Here is a 15,005-nt window from a genome sequence, read left to right on the forward strand (position 1 = left end):
GCTGTACCCTCTTCCCTGTATGCCAATTCATCACTTAAACTCATTGCCACATGCTTCATATATTTTCTTGCATGGAAATACCATTAAATCAATGCAACTCATCCCTAATCTATAGGCACTCAAGTCATTGAAGTTAGACTCTTACTATTCAAAGCTGCAACAAGCATGTTGAATGTACCCACTCATGACTGTGGATGCCAGCAGCAAGAAATACCCTAAGACCGTTAGTGCAGATTCGGAATATGTATACAGACAACAGTCCATCCACGGATGATTCCCCAACTACCTGCCAGCAAAGCCTTTTGGGTCTGTCTTCCACCAGCACAAAGAACTGCATCAGCAGCAGTACCATAGTCTGATCTCCACCCAATAGATAAAACAGTGTCTGTTTTAACTGGCCTTCGGTGACAGTGACCATTTGTATTTGTTCCTCTGCTGTGTCCTTTGCCAACTTTCCTAACATATTGCTGGCCACACTTATTTGAAAAAACTCCTAAATGTTACAGAAGGCTGTTCCTTAGCAAATTTTACTTTTAAAGAAATTTTACCATTCCAGGTAAGGTTAGTGATCTTTATTTCCATTTTACTTTCAAGTTTCTCTTGGAAAAGCTCTATTTTCTCCCCTGAAAGCCAAGGGGTGGATTGCAATACATGAAAAACAAACAAAAACATTCATAAACTCTCTCAAGTTGGCATTCCATTGGCAGCATCAAAAACCTTTCACTTTTCTCATAAGCTTACACCAGCAGATGTGAGAGTAATTCGGCCTGCAGACAGGTAGGTTGAGGCATCATCATGTTTGTGTCTGTTTTAAATTAGGCTCCTTAAAAATGCCTGCTAGGCAAAGTAAATGTCTAGAGTCCAAGCAGTTCTCAGAAGCAATAAGACCTGGCCTCTACACTGAGGTCACCTGCAATCTAGTCTCAGAGAAGAGACAGGTACTAAAATAGCTCCAAACCCCAGGAGCAAGGAGTGCAGAAGGATGTGAGCAGACAACAGGGCTCTAAGTCAGCACTCAGCTTGGTGCTATGTTTGTTTTCTTAAACCTGCCAGTCATCACCTTGTCAAATTCAAGGCCACCTTGGAGAGGCAACTTAGGACCTACTTGCAATGTCTTTGTGATTCTTGCACACCCACACCACTGTTTTTCTAGGCCTTGGGCCTGTGCTCCTTGACAAAGCTAGACAAGCCCTACAGGTGACCAGGGGAAGAACTCTTGGGTGGCTCCATATACAACCAACACAGCCCCAGCCAGTCTGGACTGTGGTGTGGGCAGGAAAGGCCTTAAACAAGCCCATGTACCTTCAGGCTTACATCCAACAACACACAGAATCACGTGCAAGCAACACTGTACTTGAGTTTTTGCAAATATACACAGCCAAAGAGTGGCAAAAACGCCTCTCCATTAACTGCCTGTTGGTTTTTCAGGTTCTGTTCAGCAACACAGTGGGCTGTTACTGTGTGGTTATAAGAGATTAATGAAGGAACTGTTAAACACAGTAGCCAAGTCACGAAGGTGTCTTAGCTTCTCTCGGGCTGATACCAAAATCATTCAGAATAGAAGTCAGGACCAGGGTGCCAAATGATGCTGAACTCTGTGTAGTTGAGCGTACTTTTTACCTACTTTCAGGAAATGCTGTGAAGATGATAACTTTGGAATCCTCAGTGAGACTAACAAAGCTATGGAAACAACTTCACACCCACTGATACAAGAGGCTGCAGTATATGGCATGCTCTACACTGAGTTATGGAGTCTGAGTTTACTGCAGGATGATTCTACACTGTCCCCTGACTCAGCTCTCCCATTAGCTTAGGCCACTAAGTACCAGTCCCAGGGACAGCTCACCTGGGGTAGTTCCAGCCTTAGGAATCTTAGCACACATCCCAGTACATTTCAGCGGCATAAAGATGCATCATGAAGCATACACGTGTCCTTGTACACCAAGAAGAAAGGAGGAGGGAACTCGAAGAACACAGCTCAAGGACCACCCAGTAAGCCTAGATAGTGGCCTCAGCTGAGAAGTCTTAAGCTGTATGCAGAACTTGGTCTCAAGGATTCCTAGTTATGCTTACCCATCAATCAATTAAACATTACCATATACTGAAATCACTTGCTCAGGTAGAATAAGAGAAACTTGAATCTTTATATTCTACAGTCCTGATTCATATTAGAAAAGACTGAAAGACTGAGGGTGGGAGCCAGCCTTGGAACTTCAGAAGCACCTGAGCTTAATCTGGTCTAGACTCTGTTCATTAGGGTTAATTGCAGAGCTGATGTGAAAAGGAATTCTGTCACCAAACTTAGGGATCTCCCTAGAAGTTACATCCAAAGCCAGGGTGTTTGCAACTTGATGAGCTACCAAAGGACAGCCTACACCATTTGGGCTCCTTGGTATCCTCAAAGTCTTTGGAAGGGCAGAGGGTAAAGAAAACAAGGAGCCAAACATCCTGGGAAGAACAAACAGTACACACATCAAGGTCCCAAGACAAGAAAGAAATGTGATATACTCAAGGATAAAAATGGATGAAGAATGCCTAGGATATAGACACGGTAGACATGTGTGTTAAGACAAGCCACCAGGAAAAGGAAGAAAAGGCACACCAAGATCTGACCCAAGAGCCATGAGAAGCCATTAAGCAGTTGGCTTTTACTATTAGGATGACCGCCAATTGTTATGCTCAAGAAAAATAAAATAAATATGGAACAAGAATGAGGATGATAAAAAAATAAATAAATAAAATAAGGTCTACTTAAAAAAAAAAAAAAATGAGGATGATATTGGAAGTTGACCAGAGCCAATGCTAACTTGGATACAAGCAGGCCGCGAAGTGGACCAGGGCAGCAGCAGTAGACATGGCAAGAGGCAGCTGGATTCCTACCGACAGTAAAAGGACAAGACTGTTCAGAAGTTGGAGGCTCTGCAGATATGGATGATAAAAGAGGACATAGGGGCCTTCCAGATGTGCTTATGGCACTGATGGTCCAAATGCTAGTGCTTGTCACCCAGAAAGGGATCCATTAAAGGGGAGTGCTCTTAGAGAGGACACACCTCCAATTTGGCTCTGACCGCTGAATTTGTGATACCTCGGAAACATGGACGAAAGATAAAGAGGGTGAACAGGAAAGTAAATAAACCACCAAACTCATAACGTAAGTTTAACTGCAACGGGCATCTGCGACTATGTCAACCACTCTTCCTAGAGAGTGAGATCGGAAAGCACTTTGTTCTCATCTCAGTTTTCCTTGTCTCCTGTCCAGGGACTAGTTAGCCTAGGAAGAGATATCCAGGAATTCCAAAGTGAAGGGATTTCCATTGCCAAGAAATGTGGATGACTGTGGGGATCTGTGGATGTGCTGCAGGTCCCTGGAGGCACAGCTCTGGAGTGTGCGATGACAGGCAGCGTAGCAGAAGTTCCACAGATGCTGGGGAAGGAATCCTCTCCCAGGGCCCTATCAGACAACCTGACCTGGTCAAGGATGGGCATTGATCCATCCATGGGATTATTTGAACTGCCAGTACAATACCCTCCCTGCACCAGTGTACAGAAGGTCCAATTCTTCTATCCCCCTGTGCATTGCATTGTACATAAGGGAGAATGATAGAAGAAGGGAGGGGAGAACAGACAGGTATGCATGACCTTGGCTGGCGTCAACCATAAGCAAGACCAGCAAAGAGCCCTACCAACACTGTCAAAGTATAAATGTCCTTCACAATAAGATAGCTCAGATCCTGGCCTTCCAGAGGCTCCTTCCTAGGCAGAGCTACAGTCTAAATAGCTGGATGCCAAAGCAAGAGGACATCCCAAATGACAGGCAGCCTGCCTCACATCAGGGTTGGGCAAGGATTCTGTGACCCTAAGAGGCCCAAGGATCCAGCCATGCTGAACTGCCCACTGAATTTAAATGCAGTCATCACTGTGCCCACCTGGGTGCTGACTACCTTCAGCTACAGACGAAAAGCACAGTGATGTTGACAAGGGAGAGAGATGTTGTTAGTAATGAAAAAAAAAAAGAAAGAAAAGAAAAAGAAATAACTGGTAAGCCAGAGAATCAGAAGGCACAAGACATTCTGGGAGCATAGGGCAGATGTAAAAATGTGGATTCTTCCTGAACAGAACAAAAAATTTCAGAATCAGGTTTTCCAATGACAAACCCAGCTCTGGTGATTAAAAAAAAAAAAAAAAAAAAAAAAAAAAAAAGGAACTGTCTATTTTGGTGTGAGGGAAAACACGTTAAGTTACAGTTGACCACTGTCACCAGAGCACACCTTCACTGCCCCACCACCCCTCCACACACCCCTTTGCAGGCCTGAAAAGCAACCTGCCTAGAAAACAGAGCCATCTTTCAGAAGGGACAGGGCAGGTCATGACTTCAGGGGCTCTGAAATTCTGCTTCAATGGGAGGTTTGTGGTGAGCAGTGTGGGAAACTCAGACTGGCTTGAGGCTCACCTGCCCACCGAGTGAAATTTAAGGTTGGTCTTTAGAGCCCAGCACCTCCCTCCACAGCTTTATCTTTCTGATGAGAGATTAAATGCTCACTTCAAGTTTAAATGGACTTTTCAGAAGTCACTACTTTGATCCTTTAGCAGTCTACAAGGTTTTAAAGTTGTAAAACCATTAAGATCTCCATCCAGAGATAATCTAGGTCCCTTTTTTTTGCAAGGACTGAGTAAACTGGGAGTCTATTCTGGCTACTAAATATTTCAGATGAAAGTTCTAGGAAGTTAAGGAATAGGCTCCACAGACAGGTTCAGCCAGGGTGGGGATGTGGAACGGGTGGGGGAGGGGCACTGGGGACTTTTCCTCGGGGAGATCTGCCAAACACTACACTTCGCAAGCATTTAAGAGAAGAATTCCCTGATGAGATACTTACGAACAGTGTCGTTACTGGAATCCCATGCCTCCACCAGCAAAGTGTAGGACCTCTGCAAGACAGATAAGCAAAGTTCAGTGATTGAGACAGAGGGGGTCAACTCTAGGCTGCTGCAATCTCTGGGCCTCCCTGTGTGTTCTGCCGACCCAAAATAGAAAGCCAAAAAGGCAGCTGGATATGTGAAGCCAGACCAGCCTCTGCTTTTCTCTTCAGCACTCACCCCAGGTTGACAACTCCGTTCACCCGGGCAGGGGCACACTGGGGTTCAGATCAAGCAAGCAAGCAAGCAGCCCCAAGACCTGATCAGAAAACAGGACCTCCCTATATGGGAACACACAGCATATAGATTTCCCAAAAACTATTCAGTCCCTAGTTCTAGTGCGTGAGGGGAAAAAAAAAAAAAACCCACACAAAGAATTTATCCCAAGCCAACCTACTCAGGTATTTGTGTGGAGAGAGAACTGCTAGGGTTACGCTTTGGGCCCTGGTGAGGGCAGTCCCCAGGGAGGCCCCCTTTTCCTTTTCAGAACCCCTTTGAAAGCCCTGTCTGTGTGAGACCATCCCAGCTCCCACAAGTATCAGGTGACTCTAGGAAGAAGGAGGGGTAGGCTCAAAGACTTAAGACAAAGGCAGCAACCTAGCTTGGGTGGTGGGGTGGGTTGCGGCAGTCTGTGGGAGAAAGTACAAAGGAGAAGCCACCGCACGCCCGTGGGTCATATTTATTGATGAACGTATCTGTCAATAAGATCTAACATTCCTGGAATAATCAGTTAGGTAACTAAACAAATTCGCTGGATACTGGCCCGATGCCAGCCAGTCTACTGAAGCACTTGTTATCCTCTAAGCTTGTCTCTGAATTCCCCCTCTCCTCCCCAAGACCCAAGCCATTAGCAAATTTCCACTTTTACCCAAATTTTCCCTCACAATAGGCACTGAGGTGAAGCTTGCTAAAGCCTATCTAGGGACTGCAGAACCACACGGTGGAGAAAAGGCACAGAATGGGTGTGTGTATGCAGCCTTGCTCTGCCACCGCCGCCGCCATGAACCCATGCAATGCTTCTGTTGTTCAGATAACCACAATGCCACCAGAAATAGGGCTGCCAGGGGAAGAGATGGCACCGATAGGGTAAAGGCATGGGAGAAAAGCAGGAGGTTTCATTCATAAATCAAGGCCAGCTTATTACTCTCTCAGTGACACAGCAGGTCTGCTCTGACTACAAAAATATCTCGTGATAGACCCTGCCTTGGAATTCAGCCGAAATATGTTTCATACTTACAGCAGGATTCCATTTCGTTCACTGATAACTGTGGGAAAATGCTCACAAAGCAAGCAAACCCGGGCAAGCTGGGACACATACCCAGCCCTCTCCTGTTGGTGGCTGTGGGTCCAAATACATTGTTATTGTCGTTAATATTTTATTAGTGAAAGTTACACCTTATTTACAGCCTCTTTAAGTTTCCTAGGACTTCCTACAAATTATAGGACTCGTCCCGAAGAGCAGCAAGAAATTATATTTCTCTACTGATTCATGGTGAGAGCCAAGTCGAAATGAGGCCAGATGTGTGGCTGATTCTGTATAATTAAGCCCTTCATTTGTTGGTCACGTTGAGGCCCACATCCTTCACTTCAACAATATTGCTGTAATTAATCCTCTGATTAAATGCATTGATACCGAGAGTTTTGACAGACTTGCACAAGCACTAAACACACATAATACCGCACAAACACCACTGCAAAGGAGGGTGCCTTAGAACCAGCTGGCACAGCAGTATTAACTCAGCTTCACATTCAAGGCAGAAGGCATCCTTAGACCTTGCACAAGAACTTGTGAGATCAAGCCATCTGCCAGGTTCATCTTGGATTCAAAAGTTGCTGACCAACATTACCCCCGCTAGAGGGGAAAGGACTGTACCACAGCCCCGTGGGGCTGATGGTATGACCCCTTAACTACGTGCCTTCCTTTTGGGAGGTGGAATTTGGGGCCAGAAATTAGGGTAGGGGCTTGCAGTGACAGTAGTCAAGCCTGGACTTCACTCACTCTTGGGAGCCTGAATTAGAGTTCCAGGTCTCCTGGGGCATGGGTGCCCTGCCTTCAGAGAAAGGATTCCCTCCAAGGCTTTTATTAAGAGGCATTCTTCCCTCCCACTCCATCCCCACACTATAGATCAACAATCAAGATAATTTGGCAATGATTATTAGTTGCTAGGGAGCTGTAATTTTTTCCCAGGCCCACGCTTGACCTCTGTACATCCCCAACTATATGTCCGGACCCTGAGATTCTAGACCATGTGTACCTCCTGCCACTCAAGCAGACACCCAGCTGCAAATCAGCCACATGTGACTGGCTGCTACAAATCATCCCCACCCAGCAGAGGCCAAGTCGCCAGTCCTGGGGGGACTTTGGGATTGGAAGAGGCATAGAAAGGCAAGTTTTACTCAATCTTAACTTCACACCCAAAACCAAACAAAAAGCAAATCCTGAGTTTTGCTGGGGCTCAAACAATAAAAGACTTTGAGGGGTCAGTCACCTGGATTTCTTCTTGTGTCCCTAGTCTCCCCCAGAGCAGTAGTCTGGGGGGGGGGGGACAAGAGGCATGATAGTTACCAGATCTTCCATCTGGCCCTTCCCAGCCCCAGGCTCAAGAACATCTGGCAACAGAGCAGCTGACTTCCATTCTTGTGAAGCATTAAAAAAGACTGGTCAGCTTTCAGAATGGCCTTTTGGGAGATTTCCGTGCCATTTTACCTACAGAAGAGTCTTGGCATCAAAGTCGCCAAGGCATACCACAGTCACCAGGTTGCCTTACCAAGGCTCGGTCACCAGGCACCTCCTCCTACCCTCCACTACCCTAGAGCCGCTGGTCTAGGGTTCATTCTTTGTCCTGCCCTACTCCATGGCGGTTACCTTGGCACTGGGCAGAGCAGTAAGCACATAATTGCCACATTAAGCAGGGGGGGATGTAAGAAACAAAGGTGATTGTGTTGGCAGCTGGGAGCTTCCTTTTCCTGGCAACAGTGGCAGCCAAACCAAGCCCTAAGCAGTGGCTGCCTCCCCTCCTGCCAAGCTGATGGACACAAACAAACCGCCATCCAAACAGCACGCGTGTGGAGTCCAAAACCCCAGACCGCTGCGACAGGCAGGCCCGCCAGAGGCATGCACATCCTGGGAATGCCCTGAGTGCCAACACAGCCATTGTAGGTAGCCTGCTGGCCCCGGGTCTGTCAGGGGCCCTGCATGCGCTCTGCTGACTCAACTGTTGCTTCCTGTCACTTGTCCTGTATTAGCAGTATTTCTGGAGAGGCCCCATTCTTCCCCGTAATCCTCACTTCAGTCAGTCCAGCCAACCCTATTGTCCTGCCTGCGTCTGGGTGGCCAGAGTATAAAATATTCCAGTCACAAAACATGTGAAACAAAAAAGGTTTCAGAGAGCCCATGTGTGGGCACACACAATTCCTGTCTTTTAGGGTTTTGGCAAGGTGAGGGGTGAAGAAAAGATCACTCCCCTAGTGCATGCAAGCTGAGGCTCCAGTCATAGAAAGCGACCATTTCTGCAGGGTTTGACATGTCAATAGAGTGTGATCTGGTTACAAAGGGTGATTTTCTCATCAAAGCCCACCTCAAAGGCTCACCAAGGGGCCCCAGAGCTCATATCCAGATTTGAGACTCTCAATGAGAGGCCCCTAGCCCCTTTCCCATCATTACCCTTACCTGTTTGAAAGGCATCCCACTGATAATTAAATGCACCAGTTACAAAAGGGTGGTGAGGTTAATAGATAGAATACCAAGAAGCCAGCCAAGCACAACCATCCAGTTCACACAGAGCAAGCCCGAACAAGAAGCCTTTCTACTTATTTACCAAAAGTGCATAAAAACTGGGCTGAGCTGGTAGAGGATTCAGTCTGATTATTTACATGCCCCCTTTAACCACTAGGAGCCACCCTGGGAATGTCTTCCCCACACATGTGCGGCTCCAATAAGAGATGTTACTGACACCATGAATAAGGGCCAAGGAGCTGCTGTGGGCCAAGCAGCAATCCGAAGCCAGCAGCAGCTTTCTGAACCCAAGACCCACCTCCCTCCCCACCACGTCAGAATCTTCACTTTCCTGCCACCAAATGCATCCTCCAGCCCTTGGAAGAAAAGGTTAAAGTCTACTTTGTTCTAATTATTTTTTAAGGATATTTAAAAACCGGGGTCAAATGGTACTTCTGAGCCTGAATCCCAAAACCTTGGGTTAGGGGGATGTCTCTAGAACTTTGCCGAGGAGAATTCTCAGGACTATGTGTCACTATGGATCATCAAGCTAGCTGTACGCACACCCACAGCTTATGCATCCTCACGTTGTTAAGTAATCCAGAAAGCCTGACACTGGGACCAAGTTTGGCCCTTCTTCAACTGGAACAGCGGCTGCTTTGAATCTGGCCAGTCAAGACTTCTGCTTGCATTCCTGTTTTCACATGTAAAATATGAAGACTGGCCTTGGCCTTGTTTTCTCACAAACAGCCGTTTCCCTCCATGCTAAATTCCCCACTTGTCCTCTGTACAGTGTCCCTGAAGGTCCCAGTACTTGTAAAGATGTTAGGCTTTCTGTGAAGTTATGCGACTAACGACAGTGCTGCTGTCTCTTATTCTGACCCATTCAGCTTCCAAAGGCATTGAGCCCAAAGCCTCACCATTTTCTACAAATGTTCTGAGTCCCTATAGAATTATGCATGTGGAGCTAGCTGGTGGGTTGCAAATTCCTGTAAATACTGGAGGTTTGAGCAAGTTGCTAAGAAACAAGACAAGGGGGAAGAAAACAGAGAGGGTTATACTACCTGCAAGAGAAGGAACACTATTAGAAACAAAATAAGTACCCGGGGCCAGGAGTCCATGCAGGTCACAGCGATTCTACTGTGCTTATAAGCCACCCTATCTCAGTGTTCCCCCAAAACCCACTGCTGCAACATAAACATGTTTGGGGCAGATTTCTTAAAGCAAAAGACTGTTCTCTCCATGCAAGGAACATTCCTTGCGCTGAGCACATACACAGGATGCTGTTTGCACACAGGGTAAGCGTGCAGGTGAGATACAGAAAAAGCTAACTTGAAGAGAACCTTATTCTTCTGTCTCTCCTGTGTCCACACACATCTAGAGGAAAGATGTCAGAGGGCATAAACATACCCAAGGACTGGTAATTTATACCCTGTGATTAACCACCTGATGGCAACTTGACTCTAACCCTTGTTATTTAGTTACCCGGGCTGTAAGTGTGAGAAAGGCTCAAGCTGGAATCCGTCTGCTATGTTACAATCACATTTCATTGGCTTTTCTGAAAATAATTCATCTCAGCAAGGTTCTGAATGGGGTCACCAGTATTTAATGATACATCCAGATACTCCATTTGTTTTACCCTAGTCTCTACAATATAGGGCCACCAATGCAGCTATATGACTGAGGTCTTCAAAAACAGAAGTAATTACAGTAATGCATTTTTAATGAGCAGGCACTACTGGGATTTTGAACTAATTTGGGGAGGTGCAAATTAACCATTTCAGTGATTTATTAATGGTTATTCCCAAATCATTTCTTGTTAAGCCCAATTATGTGTCATAATGATGTTCTTATCACCTAGTACCCCAAAATTGAGAATAATAAATCAAGCTAGTTGCTGCAAGCTGAGCTCCCTTGCAGCATGGATGACAACACAATCAGAAGCCACTGGCACAAAGCTACAAGACTCTCAGACCAGAGCAGTTGATACCAAGTGGGATGTAGCCCAAGATGGGTATAACCAAATGTGATAGTGATCTGGCAGGGAGGCCCACTTCAGAGCGCCTCGCATGCTGGAATGTAGATGGTGTGTCAGAGCTGAGCAAATCATTCCTCTTCTTCCTCTACAGACCATGAACGGGGGCCACAGTACCAAACAAAAGACAGGAATTACATGACCTTCTTCACTGGCCTAGCTTTGCCAACCACAGTGCTTCCCTTCCCTTGTAAGCCAATTTAGGAGGACTTAGCCCAAATGACAACTGTGCCTGCTTAGGGGTTGGCAGCTTATGTGGCTAAGAGGCCAAGGAAGCCTGGAGTTTCTGTTTGCTTTTTAAACTCTAAGTATGTCTCTCGAATTCTATTATCTATGTACCACATTCTACCTACCCAAGGGATTTTTTTTTTTTTTTTTATAATTTGTGGTGCTTGGAGTCAAACCTGGGGTCTAGGCATATACTCTGCCAGAGAGCTACACCCCCAGCCCTGGAGACCAGTTTTGGATGACAAGCTCCCAATGTTAATTACCCAAGTGAAGGAAGCTGTGCTATCCATTAACACTGGGAAGCTTAAGGCTTTCACTGAAGCTAACACTCACCCTGGAGTCACTCTTGGAAGCTACAGACAGCAGCGTTTCTCTAACCACACTGAGGGAAATAAACTAAAACAATACACCCAAACTTCAGTTTCTCTTGGGAAGTAAAGCTTGTATTTCACAGGAGGCCTTTTTTGGGGCAGCAGGGTGGAGACTTGTTTATGAGTGATGCATGCACTTGGCCCAGCTTCAAAAGAACCACATTCTCAGTGCTGACCCAGTGGGTCTCCCTCTTTCTAGAAAAGCCGGGTCTGTTTCGCGGTTGGTGACCCGTGGGGCCTGAAGGCACCGGAGAATACTAGCAAGTCAGTGGCGGCAACCTGCTAGCCACTCCCACCATTTCAGCTTCTTGTCTGTGAAGGACTCTGCCAGGTGTCGAAAGCACAGCCACACGTCTAGGTCACTTTTCCCCAGCTAGCCAGTGGAACAAGCCTGTCTGTTTTCATCCAAGCCATCCTCCCTCTGACCCCTCTCTCCAAAATAAACCTCAGCCGGGCCTGCCGTTTTTTCCACATCACTAATAAGATTCCTTTTATGGTCTTGTGAAAAGCGAGGGGGTCGGACTGATCCTAGGGAGGGTGGAACCACCTGCAGGCCCCTTCCTCCTAAACTCCAAACACAGTTCAAGGGCAGCCAGTATTCACCCTAAGCTTGGACCCAGCCAGATTTAGAGGTGGCCAACCTCTTTAGCTTAAAGTTCTCCCTAATAGGGGATTAACAAACAAGACAAACATTCTTTGTAAAAGTGAAATCCCACAACAGACACAGCCCGCAGATCTGAAGAGAACTTCACCTACAGCAGCAGTCCCCTGCCAAAATAAGACCCTTTTAATAGCATGTTTTTGATAAATGTCTTATCGCAACCCACAGCAAAGGCCAACTCCTGTAAACGCAGACTTTAAGAGCCTGTTAGCTCAGCTTCACACACAGACTGAGCCAGACAGGCTCCTCTCCCGCCCCTCTTCTGAGTTTCAAATCACAGCCCAAACCCGCGGATAGGAGGCAGCAGAGCGCACCCCATCAGAGCACGTGGCGGAAAGCAATCCTCCGGGGCACAGAGCTCCCCCTTCTTACCACCCACCCTCGGAGCTCAAGCTTGGCCAAGCACCAGTCCTGGCAGCGAGTCACGCCTCCTGGACAACGGGCACACCCCCACCATTTCCCTTTCCTCCCCTTCTGCAATCGCACCCATCTTCCTTCCACCCATTTTGGGATGTTGCAAGGGCTTTGCTACAGAGTCGGCCAGCTATACGCCGGCCTCAAGCTGTTCCGAGGGCCCAGAAGGGAGATGAGGGTGCATGGACTTGCACCCGAAAACACTACTTCCAGCGGGCCTCCCCTTCTAAGCCTTGCCACAGTCCCGGAAGGGTTTGCGGAGGCTGTGTGCCCTCCTGACGAGTGTGTTCCCGCCCTTCCCGGAGAAGTTTGCAAACACAGCTGTTCCAGAGCTGGGGAACCGCTGGGAGCAAGGCAGCCAAGGCTATGCCGAGCTGGGACGGGAGGAAGGGGCCGGCAGGGGGCGGGGGTTCACAGACTAAAGCCTGGACATCAGCCGGAGACACCCCTGCAGCCGCCATCCCAGGCTGGGAGAGCGCCCTTCAACACACCAAAATCTCCCCTGAAGTCGCGGGAAACCGGCTCCCCCACACCCTGCAGGAAGGACACACCCGCCCTCGGGGCGGCTCACGGGAAAGGGGAGGGTGCCAACTTGGACAGCGTTCGCAGGGCAGACTGTGCGCAGTGGCCTTCCAGGCGCTCTGAGTTTTAATTAGTTAAGCAAAGAGATCATATACAACTACCTCCTGGTTGGGGGTGGCTATTGCAAGTAGCAAGTATAAAACTAGCATCCTTGGGCATTCCCCTCCTTCCAATCCTCTTCAGTGTCCCCACTTCAGTACGCTTCTAAGCAAACACCATCGAGGATGGAAGACCTGCCGGGCCCATCTTGTTCAAGGTCTGGCTATAGCATGAGCTCTCAGACTCGCCACCTCAAAAGCCTCTCCACTTAGCGCCAACTTTCAAGCCAGGGGCTATTAAATCCTTCTCAAGGGAATACAGAGCTCCGCCCGCGTTCGACTCCGTCCGGGAGTCGTTCACTCACCGGCCAGGCGAAACTGAAAGGCAGCACGATGCGATTACGGTCGTTGCCACGGCTGGCCTTGAGATTGAAGGTGTTGCCTCCAATGACAGGAGTGGACCCTGAGCCGAAGCTGCAGGGTCCGCCGGCTGTGACGCGGGACTGATACTCCTTGAGGCACACTTTGAAGTACGTGTCACACTCGTCGCGGATGCACTTGCGGTCGCCGGGGTTCCGGGCGCCGCCGCAGCAGTTCCCATTCTGCAGTTCTCCGTTCACGTTCTGCATGGACAGGATCTCCAGCTCAAACTGACCCGAGGCCCCGCACACCTGCCGGCGAGGAAGGAGGGTCAATTCATGAGAAAGTTTTTCTCTCGAGGTGGAGGTGGAGACTCCCTGCGACCCCCACCCCCACTCCCAAGCCGCGAAGACTCCTCGGCGGCAAGTGAAAATAATTTTCCAAAACTAGGTTCAGGGCTTGACCTGATTCAGGGGCATAAAAACTAAGTGCGAAGGGAAAAAACTGGGAGAACTGCCCCGAGGGGCCAAGAGCGTAATGAACGCACTCCGCCTGGAGTTTATCTGGGGAGCCGGCGTTCCCAGACCCACTGCAGCCTCTTGGATGAAAAGTCAGGGTCAGGGAGCCCGGTGCCCAAGGACTCGGGAGCCTGCTCTAGGAGCCACAGCCGCCCGCGTCCAGGACGCCACGAGGGAAGGGTGAAGAGTCCGGGGAAAAAGAGCGAGAGAGACTCCTACCTTGGCTCGCAGGGCACAGAGCAGGGCGAGCAGAAGGCTCAGGGGGCGCCCGGGCCGGCCGCGCGTCCGTGGGGACCGCATCGCTGCGCCGCCCGCCGCGGGCACTCCGGACGCCGCCGCCGCTGCTAGCGCTGGTGCTCCCGCCGAGGCTGCCGTCGCCGCTGCCCCCGCGGCCGCCGCGTCCCGGCTCTAATATACTCCGTGGATTGGAGCATGCACGACTGGAAAACAACACCACTTTTCAAAAGCCCTTTCAAGAACAGCGCGTTCCAGAAGGCAAAGAGGCTGGCCTCCTTTTATTATTCTGATTGCTTCTTTGAGGCGCTCCCCCTCCTCTTCCACCTCTCGGCTTTCTTTCCTTCTCTCGCGCTCCCCTTCTTTTATTATTATGATTATGCGCAGCCTTTTATTCCCTTTCAGATCAGCTGCATGGAACGCGGGGGAGGGAGGGGAAAAAAAAAAAAAACCTGAGCCTAGCTCGCCGGCCGGCTGCAGGTAACACAATGACGCGTGCCCGCCTGGCTCTCGGAGAGAGGGACCCGGAGAGCCCGTCTGGGAGCCGCGACTCAGGCTGGCCACCTCTACCCAGCACGCGGAACAAGGCGCATGCGCGATTGTTAATATTCATAAGGGGCGTGTCCCCTAGCGGGCACGCCCCTTTCCTCCCGGTTGATGGGGAGGGGAGGAACTTAGAAGGGGTTGGGGGGCTGCGGGATGTACCGGGTGGCGTTGCCGTCCGGGGGACCCCACACGCAAAACACTGCCCTGGGGACCTCGGGCCGAGAGGAAGGAAGGACCCGGAGGGAACGTGGAGGAGCCGGTGGCTCTGGGACGCCCGGAGTGCCTCTGACAGACCGCCCCCTCGGTGCGCGGCCTGAGCTCCCAGGCAAGCCCCAGGTGTAGGCGCCGCGGTGCGGCCGGAGCAGTTGGGGCGGGCGGCTTCCGCCTTC

General features: G+C 49.2%; 1 protein-coding gene across 1 annotated transcript in view; it reads right to left on the minus strand.

Annotated features, from left to right (window-relative positions):
* The window catches only part of Jag1 (jagged canonical Notch ligand 1), a 35,317-nt gene extending 20,681 nt beyond the window's left edge, over positions 1–14,636 (minus strand). Inside the window, exons 1-3 of the mRNA XM_028883592.2 lie at positions 14,056–14,636; positions 13,324–13,629; positions 4,875–4,926 (exon numbers count right to left, since the gene is read on the minus strand). Of these exons, the coding sequence (XP_028739425.1) occupies positions 4,875–4,926; positions 13,324–13,629; positions 14,056–14,136 (439 nt within the window). The 5' untranslated portion in view covers positions 14,137–14,636. The remainder of the gene's footprint in view (positions 1–4,874; positions 4,927–13,323; positions 13,630–14,055) is intronic.
* Between the last annotated feature and the right edge of the window lie 369 nt (positions 14,637–15,005).

Source organism: Peromyscus leucopus, chromosome 4, assembly GCF_004664715.2.
Source record: "Peromyscus leucopus breed LL Stock chromosome 4, UCI_PerLeu_2.1, whole genome shotgun sequence".
In the NCBI taxonomy this organism is placed as follows: Eukaryota; Metazoa; Chordata; class Mammalia; order Rodentia; family Cricetidae; genus Peromyscus; species Peromyscus leucopus.